This window comes from Pygocentrus nattereri, chromosome 25 (genome assembly GCF_015220715.1).
Source record: "Pygocentrus nattereri isolate fPygNat1 chromosome 25, fPygNat1.pri, whole genome shotgun sequence".
Taxonomy (NCBI): Eukaryota; Metazoa; Chordata; class Actinopteri; order Characiformes; family Serrasalmidae; genus Pygocentrus; species Pygocentrus nattereri.
The window spans coordinates 4,428,514-4,447,003 of record NC_051235.1 but is presented as its reverse complement, the minus strand read 5'-3'; the positions used below and the strand labels follow the sequence as shown (position 1 = coordinate 4,447,003).

Here is an 18,490-nt window from a genome sequence, read left to right as displayed (position 1 = left end):
CCACCTGCACAGGTGAGTTAAGTGACGAATTCTCTCCGCCCCTCTCAGGAGCTCTGGCTCTCCCTCTCAGGCGGGGTTTATTCAGTCTGTAATGGGCCTCAGAGGCAGGGGGAAGAGGAAGAAATATATTGGTGCTATGAGACCGCATTATTATGCTGCTTAAACTGGGAAGTGAAACTAGCTGTGCTTTGTTTCCAGCCCTCATGACTCTCACAGCTGGGTGTTGCAGTCAAATCTTTAAAGGATATAAAACAGAAATACTACACACACTTTATTCCGTGAGTAACAAAGTTAGGTAACAAAATCTGAGGCAACCACTACATTTATGTGAGGGTGTATCTTTACTTCGGCCTGATTGTAGCAGCACTTGATCAAAATAGTTAGTAAAGAAGCTTTTGAGGCCACAAATTAAACATATTGAAGCCACAAGTTACTATATTGATGTCACAAATTGAATTCATGCAGGCCATAAATTACAATATAGAGGCCACAAACTTATACATGAAGGCCACAAGTTACTATAATAAGGCCACAGACTAATATATTAAGACCACAAGTTACTATAGTGAGGCCACAAATGAAATACATGCAGGCCATAAATTGCTATATTGAGGCCACAGGTTGTTGCAATGAAGCCGCAAATCAGTATCTTGAGGCCATGAATTAATATATTGAAGCCACAAGTTAATACATGTATTGATGTCACAAAATAAAATGTTGAGGCCACATGACCACAAGAAACTTAACTCGTGGCCTCACTTTATCTATTTGTGGCCGCACATTATTGAAAGAATCACCATGTCTCCTCAGGAGCTCCATACAAAGGGATTTGTTTGAGTTTTGAGATGTTTTTTAAAGCTCAGGAGAGAATAGATGGAATCAAGCCTGGAAGCGGACAGCTTGACGTTATCCCTGTGTACTGTAAACCGCTGGAGGGCGGGCTAACTCATTACTCATTATTGACCCGATAACGTCCCTATCTGTGGTTTTTAGATGTGAATGAACTCCTGAATCTTGCTTGCAACTCACTCACTCACTCACTCACTCACTCACTCACTCACTCACTCACTCACATTTACCAAGATTCTACACACACAAGTGCCACTGGCACAAGGCCTCAGATGGAATAATGTGCCCCCAACCTGTCAATCATCCCGTTGATGAGGCAACAGTGCGCTCAGCGGAAAAGCCTTTCTCCGAAAGCACGGTGGCCGAAGAGTTTATAGCTATTCCTTGGTTAGCAGATGAGGTTTAGGAGAGCAATATATCCACTTGCAATGCTTGCTGTCTTTGTACAGGACCCCAAGACATTCTTGACCAGCTTCAGGTTCGAATTTTCCGTTCCACCTTAAACAGCGCAGCAGTTCTGGTGCACTAGATATGACAAAGAACAAAAGTGTACAAAGGATAGGGTTCCCAGGACTGGAACTGGGAACCCCTTCTTTAGTCCAACTAGGACCCAGTTTCTCTACCTAGTTGGACCATCTTCTTGACGGGTAGAGAGAGAGAGCGTTCAGTGTGATACTCACTCTACCATCTTTGTGCTAAGATGCTTTTAGGAAACCCAGACCGAGTTCTGTGGCATTTCACTTATCATAGCAAATTTAGGTGTAATCCACTCTAACCTCAGATTCAGTCTGAACTATAACTGAACTGTTCAGTGCTTCAGTAGTGTTCAGTTGAGTAATGCTGTGCGGTGCTAAACGGCTTAGTTCTCACAGTTGGAGCGTATAGTGTGCAGTACTATGCGAATGTCTTGTTCAAAGCCATTGCAATAAGTGTGTATATGTTTGTAAAACCAGCTGATGACATCAGAATGCACACAAACATAAACTAAAAAGCCTGGTCATAGATGTTATCAGCTAGTTTAACGAGAAAGGTTTGTACTTTACAGAGAACAGAGAACCCACATACGTCTTTACTCAGAAGATGATTAAGAGCTGGTTTCCCAGGCCAAGGTTTTTAGCGGTGAGTCACTTTGCAACTGTTTAGGGGTTAAATATGATACGTCATGATTCAGAGATGATACTTCTCTGCAAGACATTTCTTTAAATGTAGTTCTTTGCATGGCCAATAGATAGGCCAGTAGTTACATTTGAATAAAACCACTGAGGACCACCCTGCAAACAATCTAACAGGTAATATTCAAGGAGATCATTTGGTTTGAATGAAGTAAATAAAAAGTAAATAAACAGTCGAACTTCGGATTGAGGAGGAATAATGCAAATTCCATCCTGGGTCTGGAACAACAGACCAGCTGTTCTCCATCAAGATTGGTGTGGGGGCAAGGCACTTTGCCAGCCTAGTCTACCGTGTTCCTCAAGATATCCTGAGAAGGTCTTTCAGGAATACGACGTTCCGAGGGCCACCACTCTGGGCCATTCAGCCTCTGTACTCCCAGAGTGAAAGCTGTGTCCATATACTCCCCACCAAGGTTGCCCCTTCTCTCCATTGCATTGACATCCCTGTAGTTGCTTAATAATAAGCATCAGCATTTAATAAGCCTGGGATTTTATGGGGGTTATGTACTTTTTCAAAGTGCTGTAAATTAAGAACGTGATTCAATTATTTTGCTAATCTGAACTAATTAGAGTGGATAGAAATCCCAAATTTATGCACAACCCCATTTCTAAAAAAGTCGAGACGCTGTGCAAATATTTGATTGAAAATAGTACAAAGACGTCCTGCGATGGACTGGCGACCTGTCCAGGGGGGTGTATCCTGCGTTCTGCCCAATGACCGCTGGGATAGGCTCCAGCATCCCCCCCATGACCCTGAGGGAGAAGCGGCTTAGAAAATGGATGGATGGATGGATGAATAGTACAAAGACATATTTTAATATATTATACTTATGTCGGCAATCCCCCTTCTGGCCACCAGAGGTCACCTCTCCTGAGTTCTAACACTGTCACCATGACAACCCTAATGAGTCTCACCTGATCCTCATTTCCACTGTACTCTGCTATAAGAACCTCTCAGTTGCTCTTGCACTTTGTGAAGTATTGCCAGTTCCTTGGTGTCTGCCTTACCGAGCCTTGTTTATTCCCTTGTCTTTTTGGATTGTTGACTGGTTTTTGGACTGTATTTTGCTCTTGCCCTTTTGGATACTTTTGCCTGTTTTTAGGCTTTTGACCTCCTTTTCTGTCTTCAGCTTTGCCCCTTGGACCTCCCAGTTTTATTAAACCACCTTTAACTTGCACCTTTAACTCGGTTTTAACCTTTAACTCGGACTTGGTGTTTAAGACTTTTTTTTTCTCTTTTTTAAGTTTCTTTTTTTAAGTGTTTCTTGCTTTTTTCCAGCACTAGAAAATAAAAAAGCTTGTACTAAATGGCTGTTTTTACTGGAAATGAAACCAAAGGAAGGGCAGTCTCTGATTTTTCCACAGTACTGTACTGTGGAAACTTCCGGGAGAAAGAAGATAGAAAACATTTTTAAAATGTATTACTGTAATTTCAGAAGACAGAAAAGTTTGATTTTTCGCGAAAAAAGTCTGGAGCAAGTCTGGAGCAAGACTTTAATTATATCTTTTCATCCATGGAACAGTTATATTTTGCGGTTGTAATGCAGGTGCAGACACCCCCACTATTGGCATTTGGGTTCTAGTGGTGGTCTACTTCTCAGTGAACACCCTCAGCAGGAAGCTGCCCTCCTGGTTTGGCTCATAGGTGGAGGGAATGATGATGTACTCTCCAGGTGGCAGATCGAAGCGCTGGCTCACTTCACGCCTTTCAAAGTGTTTGGAGTTGAAGACTGCCTTCATGCGGGACAGTGTCTCAGACTTCAGGCGGACATCCTTGCAGCCTTCGTACTGCAACATATAAAAATTCTCTAAACACAAACAGGCAATAGTATTTCTGCAGTTGAGCAGCTACACTTAAGTATTCATGACCATATCAAATGGTGATATTCCTACAGCTCTAGCAATTTACTAAAAGTTTGCTTCTTAACATCTCAAGGCCACAAAAAAAGTGTCAATTTCTGCCATTAATCTGCTCTTATTTGAAAATCAGATGATTTCTAAGTGCTGCTGTTGCAATTATTTTGATATGGATTGAATATACACCAATCAGGCAGAACATTCTGACCACCTCCTTGTTTCTACACTCTTTGTCCGTTTTATCAGTCCATTTTATTCTTCAGTGGTCTGGACCCCCCACAGGACCCCCACAGAGCAGGTACTACTTGGGTGGTGGATCATTCTCAGCACTGCAGTAACACTGACGTGGTGGTGGTGTGTTAGTGTGTTGTGCTGGTATGAGTGGATCAGACGCAGCAGAGCTGCTGGAGTGTTTAAACTCTGTGTCCACTCACTGTCCACTCTATTAGACACTCCTACCTTGTCGCTCCACCTTGTAGATGTAAAGTCATAGACGACAGCTCATCTGCTGCTGCACAGTTTGTGTTGGTCATCCTCTAGTCCTTCATCAGTGGTCACAGGACGCTGTCGGCTATTTTTGGTTGGTGGACTGTTCTCAGTCCAGCAGTGACACTGAGGTGTTTAAAACCTCCAGCAGCACTGCTGTGTCTGATCCACTCAGACCAGCACAACACACACTAACACACTGCCACCATGTCAGTGTTACTGAGATGCTGAGAATGATCCACCACCGAAATGGTACCTGCTCTGTGGGGGTCCATGGGGATCCTGACCACTGAAGAACAGGGTTAAAGGTAAAAGGGGGCTAACAAGTTTTTCATAGTTGGTGGAAAAACTGGTTAATTTGCATTTTCTTTTACCAACTTTTTGGAAACCTAGCTGCTGTTGCAAATAATGACACGCACTTAACGCAACTCCTCTTCATGGGGTTAAGTTCTACTGACTATATAAAGCTGAGGAATTAAGGGCCCAAACTAAGGATCTGCGAAAACCAAGAAGCAAAAAACCTGAATATGCCATCGCAGTGGAACTAACTGACAGCACTTCAGGTGATGTTCTCAGTGCTGTGTGCTGTTGTGTCTGGCTTTGAAATGTTAGGTCTTCAAAAATGAGACGTATTGAAAACACAGAGCTTTTGATCTTTTTGAGTTAACTTCGGATGGTGCGTCTGTAGGACTGCAACTGCCATTTGAAAATCTCTGGCCATTCACCACTGAGCAAGCTTTTAGCCTATACCCACATGCATCGCTGTAGGTGGAGTTCTTTGCTTACCTTTTTTGGAACCTGAAACATAAACACACACACACACACACACACACACACACACACACACACACCCACACCAGAGAATGTGTCATTTTTTTGTCTTTTTAAATGTGTTAGTAGAGATTTTGCACTTATATTGCTTAGAAGAATTCATATCAAATGTTACCGGATAGACAGAGAAGCAAATGTCGTAGAATTTGCGTCCAAACTTCTTCTCTTTGCGCATGTCTTTCTGCATCAGACTCACGAGAATGGAGCAGCTCTTCGCGCCATCATGGGCTTTGTCCACGTTTACCACAAACTGTGGGTTTGAGCCGAATGTAGCTGCAGAAAGCACAAGAAGAAACACTCGGTATATCGTCGCTGTTGGAACAAAACCTTGTATCTTCATGTTTGTCGTGCCATTAGTTCATCATGAACATGAAAAAGTTAGGAAGGAAAACTGTCACTGATGAACTTTGCTTAGAAACTTGATTATAACTTGCATATTATTAGTATATTGTAAAATGTTGGGTCATTAACCTGTTGTGCATTCTTTGTGTTAAAGTCCATTATATTACAAAATAATATTGTAAAAAATGTCACTTTTATGTGATAAAATTTATTTTAGTTTCTTATGGCTTCCAAAAGTCTAAAAATGTCAGGTGGTGCAACTGTCCCACCCTAATAACTATCATGTTGTTTTCTTATATAAAATTCTAAATTAAACAGCCACGATTTTTTTGTTTGAACACTTCAGAGAAAGTCAAACAACTTTAAAAGTCCTCAACTCTCTGAAAAAACTTTTTCTGTGAGTTCTCAGTTATTCTGACATTGAAAAAGGGGCCAGGATTGCATCATAAAGAAAATGAAGTGACTTTCATGGTACAAAGAACGACCTTCATTAGTCCTTTCACATTGTTTGGAAAAAATGTGAAAGGTGGTCTGACCCCAGGAAAAAACCATGAAAATATATAATATATATTACAATAATATTTACTCATTTGAAAAAATGTATAAACAAAAAAATATAATCTCAAGTTTTAGGACAAAGAATTCTGCAGGTGTCCAAGTAGATGCCTGTTTAATTTGAAATTAGTCTGAAAAGTCAGGTGGCATAACCAGTAAGTCAACTGGTGCAAGCAGACCAGCACAGTTTTAATAAGTATTAAATTACTTAATTACTTAAGTACTAAATAGTATTAGATATTGTGATATCTGCCAAAGGAGGACTGTCCAAACTTCTGTGCATGCTGCAATTACAATTTTATTTCTTTCTGTTTTTTAAGCTCAATGAATATTAAGTGTGTTTGAGCATTTGCAGAAAAAAATTCTACCGTTTGCAGCAGAGCTTGTATTTACTTCTTTTCCCTTAAAATATCAACAAAATATGTGATTTGGTGGAGGGGTGCCCAAACTTTTGCAACTTTTGAAAGGGTATTCCAGACTATAATTGCCCACCAACAAAGTGGGCCTACATTGCACGCATTCCTGGGGAATGTCAAGACAAGTTTTGTCAGGTTTTTTAAACACAATTGGATCCAGTGAATTTGCCTGTAGAAAGCACCTGCATTTTTATTGCAGCCGCCAGCAGTAGAGCCTTGCTTCCAGCTGCCTTCAAATGACTTAGCTTCCCACTGGCCAGCATGATCCATGCACAAAGCATCTGGAGTCAGGTTACAGATCTCCACCACTGAGTAGCGCTCTTTAAAGTCTGAATATGACATCCTGAAAGAAAGATAAACAGAAAAGCAAGGAGAATGAGAATCCACAGGGAGAGGCAGACCCGCTTGATGTGCTGTTCCTAGTAGGAGGAGGCAGTAACAGTGAAATAACTGACCAGAACTCTCCATCGTCTGCGGAGTAATTGAGTTTGGCTTTCTCCTCGGGGAGGACAAGGTTCCATTCCTTGGAGCTGATGAAGAAAAAAGTATGAGGATCTCACCCAGTTCATTTTTCACAGTATCGGTGTTGTGCAGTCAGATCTACAGATGGCTCATAACTCACTTATCGCTCCAAGCGCCGTTCCACTCTTTGTGTCCCCAGGGGTTCCTGAGGCGCACCAGCTGGACCAGGTTTCCACCCACACTAACCTACAGCAGAGAGAACCATCAACACCTAAAGACTCCAAAAAGACCTGCAGCTCACATGCTGGTCATGACCGTATGATCTACAGCACAAACGCTATCAAAGCTACAGTCGGGTGCAACAGTCTGAGCTCATTAGCAACAACTGTGTTACTCATGGTGGAAAACAGTTGCCAGGGCTGCCATGTGCATATAGATGAACTAGGCAAAATTCCACTGTTACCCCTGAGAAACACGATTGCAGATTATATCATTTTACTACGCTTTCTGTCAATGGAAAGAATGTGTTAGCTGTAGCTCAACCCCACCCCCATCCGTTGCTAAAGCCCTCCCTAATGATTCCAATCGTTATAATAATTAAAATTGATGTGATAAATTGTAAGTATTAACTCAGGTTCTATGACAAAAGATTCTGGGGGTGTCAACACAGATGCCTATTTCATTTGAAATTAGTCTGAAAAGTCAGGCGCAATCATTAAGTCAGTCAATCAAACTAGACCAGCACAGTTTTAATAACCAATACAGGCAATTAAAAGCTTTGATAGCACGAACTATATTTATGAGATATATATATATATATATATATATATGCACATCGTGTCCTTTTCAAAAATATTTTGAAATTGGCATTTTGAACATTTTAATTTATCTTAACCCATATCCTGACCCATATACTGACCCACAGGTTGACCAGTGTAACTTCATATGGGTGGACTCTCAAAACTGCTGAAGTTTTGTGCATTGGGAATTTATAAACTCTTAGTTTTAATTATTATACAAATACAAATTGAACTTAAATTTAATGCATGTTTATCTTTTATTTAGTTTGGACTCCCACATTGTTGTGTGTTTGGTTGTCCACCAGTTCTGGAGGTGTCCTAGAGTTCAAATCCTGAACTTGTTTTACACAGCGTTTACCTAAATTCTGTTTCTTATGAAAAGGGCCTATTCACTGCATGTACGCAGAACCTGTGGAAGGTGGCCTAGCTACATTTCTATAATTAATATGAAAAGGCCAGTGACCATTTTTGTGCATGCATATGAATTGTGAGTGTGCTTGTGTTTGAGCAGATATACAGACTGTCTGACCTCTTCTGCTCCTGTGATGGAGTAGACATGTGTCTTCACCAGCTTCTCTGTGGTCACATGCTCTGTTTCATTTGAAAAGCCCTGCTCAGAATGCATCAAACAGTGAAGGGTTTATTTTGGAGATTATTTCTGGATGTCAAGATTTTGGTGACACATTGCAGCAGAGCACTGTTCATAAGACTACATGACATCTACGTAATCTCATCATTGTGACTGACATAAACCCACATAAACATTTATAAAGGCCTATTTCAATAGTGCCGTCTGCTACGAAGGCTGCTTTGCTCATCACTGTGACCTAATGATGACAGTGTGGCATAGTTTAAATCTTTTACATGATAAGATCAAATTGGCTCTACTCAAAGGCCACAGCTAATGTTCACTTTTGTTCAACCTACCCAAATTATCCGCACTAAACTGAACTACAAAAATGTCAGCTCACCCTTGACAGTGTCATAACACAAGCTAATACCTAATGTCACCTGTCTCACCCTAATGTCATCTACAACTTTGTTTCCTAAAAAGTTGGGAAGCTGCGCAAAATGTAAACAGAGAATGCAATGATGTGCAAGTTGTTTAAATGCTATATTCCATTGAAAATACTACAAAGACAACATATCAAATGTTGAAATAAGAGATTTGATTTTTTTTGGAAAAAATATGCCTATTTTGAATTTGATGCCAGCAACATATTTCCAAAAAGTTGGGACGGGGGCCTGTTTACCACTTTGTTTCATCGCCTCTTCTTTTAACAACACACTGTAAGCGTTTGGGAACTGAGAAGACACTGTTGTACTTTAGAAAGTGAAATGTTTTCTGTTCTTGCTTCTTATAGGATTTCAGCTGCAGTTCAGGGTCTCCTTTGCTGCATTTTTCATTTCGTAATGCACAAAATGGTTTTAATAGTTGACCAGTCTGTACTGCAGGCAGGTAATTTTAGCACCTGGGCACTTTTAATATGGAGCAATGCTGTTGTAACACATGCAGAATGGGGTTTGGCACTGTCTTGCTAAAATTAGCAAGGTCTTCCCTGAAAAAGACGTCATCTGGATGGCAGCACATTTTTCTCCACGACCTGTACATATCATTCAGCATTGGTTGTGCCATGTCCACTAATGCACCCCCACACTATGGTCCTTCTCCTTGTCCATGATTTCCAAAAAGTATGCTGGACCACAGGACACTTTTCCACTTCACCTCAGTCCATCTTAAATGAGCTCGAGCCCAGAGAAGGTGGCAGCATCTCTGGATCCTGTGTATATACGGTTTCTTCTTTGCATGGTTGAGTTTTAACTTGCATTTGTAGATGCAGTGATGAACAGTTTTCACAGAAAGTGGTTTTCAGAAGTGTTTCTGAGCCCATCCAGTGATTTCCACTACAGAATCATATCTGTTTTAATGCAGTGCTGCCTGAGGGCCCAAAGATCACAGCCATCCAATATTGGGATTACATAATATGTGGATTTTCTAAATCTTTTAATGATGTTGTGTGCTGTAGATGATGAAATCCCCAAGTTCTTTGCTATCTCACATCGAGAAACGTTATTTGTCTTTCATGGAGTGGTGAACGCCTGCCCATCTTTACTTCTGAAAGACTTCGCCTTTCTGAGATGTTCTTTTTTGTCAGTTAACCTAATTAGTTGTGTTCCACCAGGTGTTTTTTTAGCATTACACAACTTTACCAGTCTTTTGTCGCACCTGTCCCATTTTGTTTTAACATGTTGCTGACATCGAATATAAAATAAGCATATATCTTTCAAAAGAACAAAAAATTGCCTGATTTCAACATTTAATATGTTGTCTTCGTACTATTTCCAGTGAAATACCGGGTTTAAATGACTTGCAATCATTGCATTCTTCTTTTTTTATTCACATTTTGCTCAGCATCACAACTTTTTTTTAGAAATGAGGTTACAGATGTTGTGACACCAAAACTTCTTTTGCCTTATATAACCTGTTCCCCAAACAGAGACTAAATCTGGTCGTCTGTATACGGTTACACCTTACATATATAGACGTGCACAGCAGAGCGCATTGAGTCAGGGTCTGCTTCATGATATTGAACATGTTTGGTGGAGCTTTGCTGAGCTCGTAGCGTTCTGCGATGCCCCCAGTGAAGTCCACGCAGCCCTCAGCAGCCCAGCCTTTACAAAGAGCCTCATAGCTGCCGTTCACCCTGAAGAGTGAGAAGAGATTCAGTGAGAATGATGGACTACGTTTCCCAAGGTTCAGAACCATGCCTTTAGTGTCTAAGGCAATGTTCACATTACAAGCCTCATTGCTCAAATATGATCTCTTGGACAGTAATGATGATAAGAAGTTGCTGTAGTCTTAAAGATAGTGGGCCAGCCCACACGCACTCACTTAGCATAGGCCTTCTCCAGCAGCGCGCTCCAGAACTCATTTCTTTCAGCTGAGTGAACGAACATTAGTTTTCCGCCTTTGGTGGGCAGTTTGTCATCGATGACGACGTCCACCCACTGTCCGTACTGCCACAGCTGTGGAGAGAAGCACGGCAGCAGCCGCCTTTTCTATTATCTTTTTCTTCTCTTAGCATTTACTCAGCGAGGCACTCTGTCCTGTGCTGCTCTGCGAGATCTGAGAGGAAAAGTTATTCAGGAGAGTCTGACCTGAAAGTGAAAGATTCCAGCGTAGTCCTCCGTGAAGCTCTGCTCAGGGTGGATCACTCGTGCCAGAATGTCCTGGCTCAGAGTCAGAGAGGCGATGGACCCCATCAGCCAGCAGTCACCTGCAGGGATGGAGATTATTCACCTCACCTTCTGCATTGAAATGAAACAGCATATAATTTCCTAAACACCATCAAGCAAAACATTTTTCATATTTTTGAAAGTATTTACTTATTTACCATTTAATCGTGTCTTCTTTAGTGTTTTTGTAAGAAACATCGCTGGGTTATTTTCTGCTTTCTATACTAGGGTCTAATGCAAACTGATGCTAACTAATATAATTCAGTTGATACATTTACATTTTTTATAGACCAAATATTGATATTGGGGTTTTCAGTGAGTGTGAACTTCATTCTAAATATTCATTTTAGAACTTCACTCTGAATATTCACTTTATTATAACTCTGTTCTAAATATTTGTTTTACTATAACTCTATTCTGTATATTAATTTTTCTTCAACAAGAAGAACCAGTCTGCTACAAATGGCCCAATCATGGGAAATGAAGGTCGACCTGGGAGGAAGGCTGCAGTCCCCCCAGACTGTCCAGACAACCTTGAGGCCGGATGTGGAACTGTGGTCTGAAGAGGCAAAAAAGATCATCCTCATAGAGCTTACAGTCCCATGGGAAGAGGGGTGTGAACAGGCATTTGGAAGGAAGAGCGCCAAATACCAAGACATGGCTGTAGGGGGAAAGGATGGCAAGCATGGCTGTTCCCGGTTGAGGTCGGCTGTAGAGATTTCCAGCCCAGTCAGTTTGGAGAATGCTCACAGCCATTGGAATGACGGGGAAGGAGAGAAAGGCAGCAGCTCGCAGGATGGGGAGGCAGCAGAAAGAGCCTCTTGCTGGTTGTGGAGCAGGAGAGAAGAGTTAAGCTGGAAGCCAGGAGGATGTGATGGGCAGAGACTTGGCCACTGCCGACCTGATGGACGGTGGGTACCACCTGATGACATCAACTCCTCCTGGCCAAGGTTACATTCACTTAAGGTGAATGAAGGAGAAGCATCTTCAGACGTATTTGAAATCTGTTATAACTTCATTCTGAATATTCATTTTCTTATAACTCCATTCTAAATATTCATGTTATTATAACTTCATTCTAAATATTCATGTTATTATAACTTCATTCTGAATATTCATGTTATTATAACTTCATTCTGAATATTCATGTTATTATAACTCCATTCTAAATATTCATGTTATTATAACTTCATTCTGAATATTCATGTTATTATAACTTCATTCTAAATATTCATGTTATTATAACTTCATTCTGAATATTCATGTTATTATAACTTCATTCTAAATATTCATGTTATTATAACTTCATTCTGAATATTCATGTTATTATAACTTCATTCAAAATATTCATGTTATTATAACTTCATTCTGAATATTCATGTTATTATAACTTCATTCTAAATATTCATGTTATTATAACTTCATTCTGAATATTCATGTTATTATAACTTCATTCAAAATATTCATGTTATTATAACTTCATTCTGAATATTCATGTTATTATAACTTCATTCTAAATATTCATGTTATTATAACTTCATTCTGAATATTCATGTTATTATAACTTCATTCTAAATATTCATGTTATTATAACTTCATTCTGAATATTCATTTTCTTATAACTCCATTCTAAATATTCATGTTATTATAACTTCATTCTGAATATTCATGTTATTATAACTTCATTCTAAATATTCATGTTATTATAACTTCATTCTGAATATTCATGTTATTATAACTTCATTCTAAATATTCATGTTATTATAACTTCATTCTGAATATTCATGTTATTATAACTTCATTCAAAATATTCATGTTATTATAACTTCATTCTGAATATTCATGTTATTATAACTTCATTCTGAATATTCATGTTTTTAAAACTTCATTCTAAATATTCATGTGATTATAACTTCATTCTGAATATTCATGTTATTGTAACTTCATTCTGAATATTCATATTATTATAACTTCATTCTGAATATTCATGTTATTATAACTTCATTCTGAGTATTCATGTTACTGTAACTTCATTCTGAATATTCATATTATTATAACTTCATTCTGAATATTCATGCTATAATAACTTCATTATAAATATTCATGTTATTATAACTTCATTCTGAATATTCATTTTATTATAACTTCATTCTGAATATTCATATTATTATAACTTCATTCTGAATATTCATTTTATTGTAACTCCATTCTGAATATTCATATTATTATAACTTCATTCTGAATAATCATTTTATTATAACTTCATTCTGAATATTCATGTTATTATAACTCCATTCTGAATATTCATGTTATTATAACTTCATTCTAAATATTCATGTTATTATAACTTCATTCTGAATATTCATTTTCTTATAACTCCATTCTAAATATTCATGTTATTATAACTTCATTCTGAATATTCATGTTATTATAACTTCATTCTGAATATTCATGTTATTATAACTTCATTCAAAATATTCATGTTATTATAACTTCATTCTAAATATTCATGTTATTATAACTTCATTCTGAATATTCATGTTATTATAACTTCATTCTGAATATTCATGTTTTTAAAACTTCATTCTAAATATTCATGTGATTATAACTTCATTCTGAATATTCATGTTATTGTAACTTCATTCTGAATATTCATATTATTATAACTTCATTCTGAATATTCATGTTATTATAACTTCATTCTGAGTATTCATGTTACTGTAACTTCATTCTGAATATTCATATTATTATAACTTCATTCTGAATATTCATGCTATAATAACTTCATTATAAATATTCATGTTATTATAACTTCATTCTGAATATTCATTTTATTATAACTTCATTCTGAATATTCATATTATTATAACTTCATTCTGAATATTCATTTTATTGTAACTCCATTCTGAATATTCATATTATTATAACTTCATTCTGAATAATCATTTTATTATAACTTCATTCTGAATATTCATGTTATTATAACTCCATTCTGAATATTCATGTTATTATAACTTCATTCTAAATATTCATGTTATTATAACTTCATTCTGAATATTCATTTTCTTATAACTCCATTCTAAATATTCATGTTATTATAACTTCTTTCTGAATATTCATGTTATTATAACTTCATTCTAAATATTCATGTTATTATAACTTCATTCTGAATATTCATGTTATTATAACTTCATTCTGAATATTCATGTTATTATAACTTCATTCAAAATATTCATGTTATTATAACTTCATTCTAAATATTCATGTTATTATAACTTCATTCTGAATATTCATGGTATTATAACTTCATTCTGAATATTCATGTTATTAAAACTTCATTCTAAATATTCATGTGATTATAACTTCATTCTGAATATTCATGTTATTGTAACTTCATTCTGAATATTCATATTATTATAACTTCATTCAAAATATTCATGTTATTATAACTTCATTCTGAATATTCATTTTCTTATAACTCCATTCTAAATATTCATGTTATTATAACTTCATTCTGAATATTCATGTTATTATAACTTCATTCTAAATATTCATGTTATTATAACTTCATTCTGAATATTCATGTTATTATAACTTCATTCTGAATATTCATGTTATTATAACTTCATTCAAAATATTCATGTTATTATAACTTCATTCTAAATATTCATGTTATTATAACTTCATTCTGAATATTCATGTTATTATAACTTCATTCTGAATATTCATGTTATTAAAACTTCATTCTAAATATTCATGTGATTATAACTTCATTCTGAATATTCATGTTATTGTAACTTCATTCTGAATATTCATATTATTATAACTTCATTCTGAATATTCATGTTATTATAACTTCATTCTGAGTATTCATGTTACTGTAACTTCATTCTGAATATTCATATTATTATAACTTCATTCTGAATATTCATGCTATAATAACTTCATTATAAATATTCATGTTATTATAACTTCATTCTGAATATTCATTTTATTATAACTTCATTCTGAATATTCATATTATTATAACTTCATTCTGAATATTCATTTTATTGTAACTCCATTCTGAATATTCATATTATTATAACTTCATTCTGAATAATCATTTTATTATAACTTCATTCTGAATATTCATGTTATTATAACTCCATTCTGAATATTCATGTTATTATAACTTCATTCTGAATATTCATGTTATTATAACTTCATTCTAAATATTCATGTTATTATAACTTCTTTCTGAATATTCATGTGATTATAACTTCATTCTAAATATTCATGTGATTATAACTTCATTCTGAATATTCATGTTATTATAACTCTATTCTGAATATTCATGTTATTGTAACTTCATTCTGAATATTCATGTTATTATAACTTCTTTCTGAATATTCATGTGATTATAACTTCATTCTGAATATTCATATTATTATAACTTCATTCTGAATATTCATGTTATTATAACTTCATTCTGAATATTCATATTATTATAACTTTATTCTGAATATTCATGTTATTATAACTCCATTCTAAATATTCATATTATTATAACTTCATTCTGAATATTCATGTTATAATAACTTCATTCTAAATATTCATGTTATTATAACTTCATTCTGAATATTCATTTTATTATAACTTCATTCTGAATATTCATATTATTATAACTTCATTCTGAATATTCATTTTATTATAACTCCATTCTGAATATTCATATTATTATAACTTCATTCTGAATAATCATTTTATTATAACTTCATTCTGAATATTCATGTTATTATAACTCCATTCTGAATATTCATATTATTATAACTCCATTCTGAATATTCATGTTATTATAACTTCATTCTGAATATTCATTTTATTATAACTCCAATCTGAATATTTATGTTATTATAACTTCATTCTGAATATTCATATTATTATAACTTCATTCTGACTATTCATGTGATTATAACTTCATTCTGAATATTCATGTGATTATAACATCATTCTGAATATTCATGTTATTATAACTTCACTCTCAATATTCATGTTATTATAACTCCTTTCTGAATATTCATGTGATTATAACTTCATTCTGAATATTCATGTTATTATAACTTCTTTCTGAATATTCATGTTATTATAACTCCATTCTGAATATTCATGTTATTATAACTTCTTTCTGAATATTCATGTTATTATAACTCCATTCTGAATATTCATGTTATTATAACTTCTTTCTGAATATTCATGTTATTATAACTCCATTCTGAATATTCATGTTATTATAACTCCATTCTGAATATTCATGTTATTATAACTCCATTCTGAGCATTCATTTCATTATGACTTAATTATAATTTCTTTTTGGATATTAATGCTGTAATACATTCACTCTCAGTTTTATACAACTGTCATCTTAGAATCTTTTGTGATTCTCCTTGGCTCTCTGGACACATCAATGAGTATTCCCAGGGGTCATACAAATGTCTTATATTGCTGCTGTCAAGACAAAACCTTGTATCTCCATTGTTGTCTTTTTCAGTTTTGGACATAATTTGAAAATGCCTGTTACCCTTTACATTGTGCGTAAATTTCATGAAGAATGCACTAAAAGAAACAACCCAAAATTACTTGGAAAAAATTCTGGTTCCACTGGTTCCTACCGTAAAGTAAAGTATGTTTTTTCCTTCTCCTGTAAAGTTACCATTTTAGAGCTACGAGATCTTCCAACAACAGAGATATACAACATAATCTGCCAGTCTGACTGCAGTAAGAGTAATGTGGATAATTTATATATAAATATCTTCATATGACTCCACTTACCCAGAGCCCCTTGGCAGATGTCAGTCCTCGTGGCCCCACCAATGATGAACTTGGGTTCTAAGCACAGTTCCTGCACGACAGAATGAGCAGCTGAGTGGACACACCTTCTTCTACATGTGCTTGATGTAGTGTAGTGAGTAAAACCTCTGACTTCTACGCTGTAGACGGGGGTTCAATCCCCTGCCTGGGTAAATGCCTTACACTATACCAATAAGAGTCCTTGGGCAAGAATCCTAACACCACCGTCGCCTACCTGTGTGAAATCATCAAGTTGTTCTGGATAAGCGTGTCTGCCAAGTGCTGTAAATATAAATGTGCTGCCTTGCATTTGGTTCTAGAGCACTTTAGTAAAGAAAAAGTTCTATGCTATATTTCCAAAAGTTTTCAGTCACCCATCCAAATCACTGAATTCAGGTGTTCCAGTCACTTCCACGGCCACAGGTGTATAAAGCCGAGGCCCTAGGCCTGCAGACTGCTTCTACAGACATTAGTGAAAGAATGGGTCGCTCTCAGGAGCTCCTCACTGCTAAATGTTCCACAGTCAACTGTCAGTGGGATTACAACAAAGTGGAAGCGATTGGGAACGACAGCAGCTCAGCCACGAAGTGGTCGGCCATGTAAAATGACAGGGCGGGGTCAACGGATGCTGAGGCGCATAGTGTGCCTAATCTAATCCAACAATCTGCCTAAAATACAATTATTTTATGTTTTTTTTTTTTTATACAGTACATATTTTACTCTATAAGTGAAGCTCTGAAGTTAGAGAAAGACATAACAACCAAAGCAACCTCAGGAATAAGTCATCTCCAGTTAGCTTATTTTGAGCGGCACTTACTTTGGGTCTTTTCCATTGCATGTCTTTGGCTTTGGACGAGTTGGGTCCGAATTCATTAAATCCCAGGGACTCGGGGGCAGCTGGGAAAGTAGGGTCAGAAAAGAGCTGCCCACTGCTCAGACACTGGCTCCTCAGAGCTTCAAAATCTTGGTCCAGGTACTTGACGGTGGCCTCGGCTGACATTTTTTCTGCTCTGACTCGGGGTAAAAACAGGGTGTGAGGGTCTTGAGTTTGAGCAGAGAGTTAAGTAGCCGAACTCTGAGTCTCTCCGCCCCTTCAGAGCACTTTCTCAGGGGGGGTTTGTCTGTTTTGAATACGTGAAGAGCTTTTAAGAGTGACAGGCAGGAGAAAAGCAAGTTGAGGCACATCTGACTGAATACTTTCAATTTCAGCTGTTGGCAACGTCGCTCCTACTCACCTCAGCTGAGATCTTACTCGTCTCCTCTTTTGACTTTGGTTTGAGAAATTACTAATAGTTCACTGTTTTCATCAAAACTTTGGGAAACTGGAGACTTTTCAGATTTACACGTATTCTACAACAGATTGTACATAACCTATTTTCAGAGTTTTGATTTTGAAATATTTAGGGGGTCCAAGGGATTAATTAAGGAGCCCCTGACCCCCAGGACCCCCCTGTATTTGGTACCTTGGGTCTGTTTAAAAGCACCAAACTCATCTCTGTTTAACCGAAGCAGCTGCAAATGAATTCAGTGCTTCTTTGCGTTCACTATGTAATCAGACTTTCAAGTGAACTCAGATCTTTTCCTAGTCTTCTTTAGTCCTGATGAAATCTCAGTCCACTTGTTGTACAGAACTCAGACCCCACCTGGGTAATGC

At 36.6% G+C, this 18,490-nt stretch overlaps 1 protein-coding gene across 1 annotated transcript; it reads right to left on the bottom strand.

Annotated features, from left to right (window-relative positions):
• Positions 1 to 3,496: 3,496 nt before the first annotated feature.
• Positions 3,497 to 17,931, bottom strand: LOC119262462 (calpain-2 catalytic subunit-like). The gene is made up of 12 exons (XM_037534647.1): positions 17,654 to 17,931; positions 16,819 to 16,888; positions 10,930 to 11,048; positions 10,664 to 10,797; positions 10,307 to 10,475; positions 8,300 to 8,380; positions 7,131 to 7,216; positions 6,964 to 7,038; positions 6,691 to 6,851; positions 5,311 to 5,468; positions 5,151 to 5,162; positions 3,497 to 3,809 (listed from the first exon to the last, which is right to left on the bottom strand). The coding sequence occupies exons 1-12, from the start codon at positions 17,834 to 17,836 to the stop codon at positions 3,612 to 3,614; spliced, it is 1,446 nt and encodes a 481-aa protein (XP_037390544.1). The 5' UTR covers positions 17,837 to 17,931; the 3' UTR covers positions 3,497 to 3,611.
• Between the last annotated feature and the right edge of the window lie 559 nt (positions 17,932 to 18,490).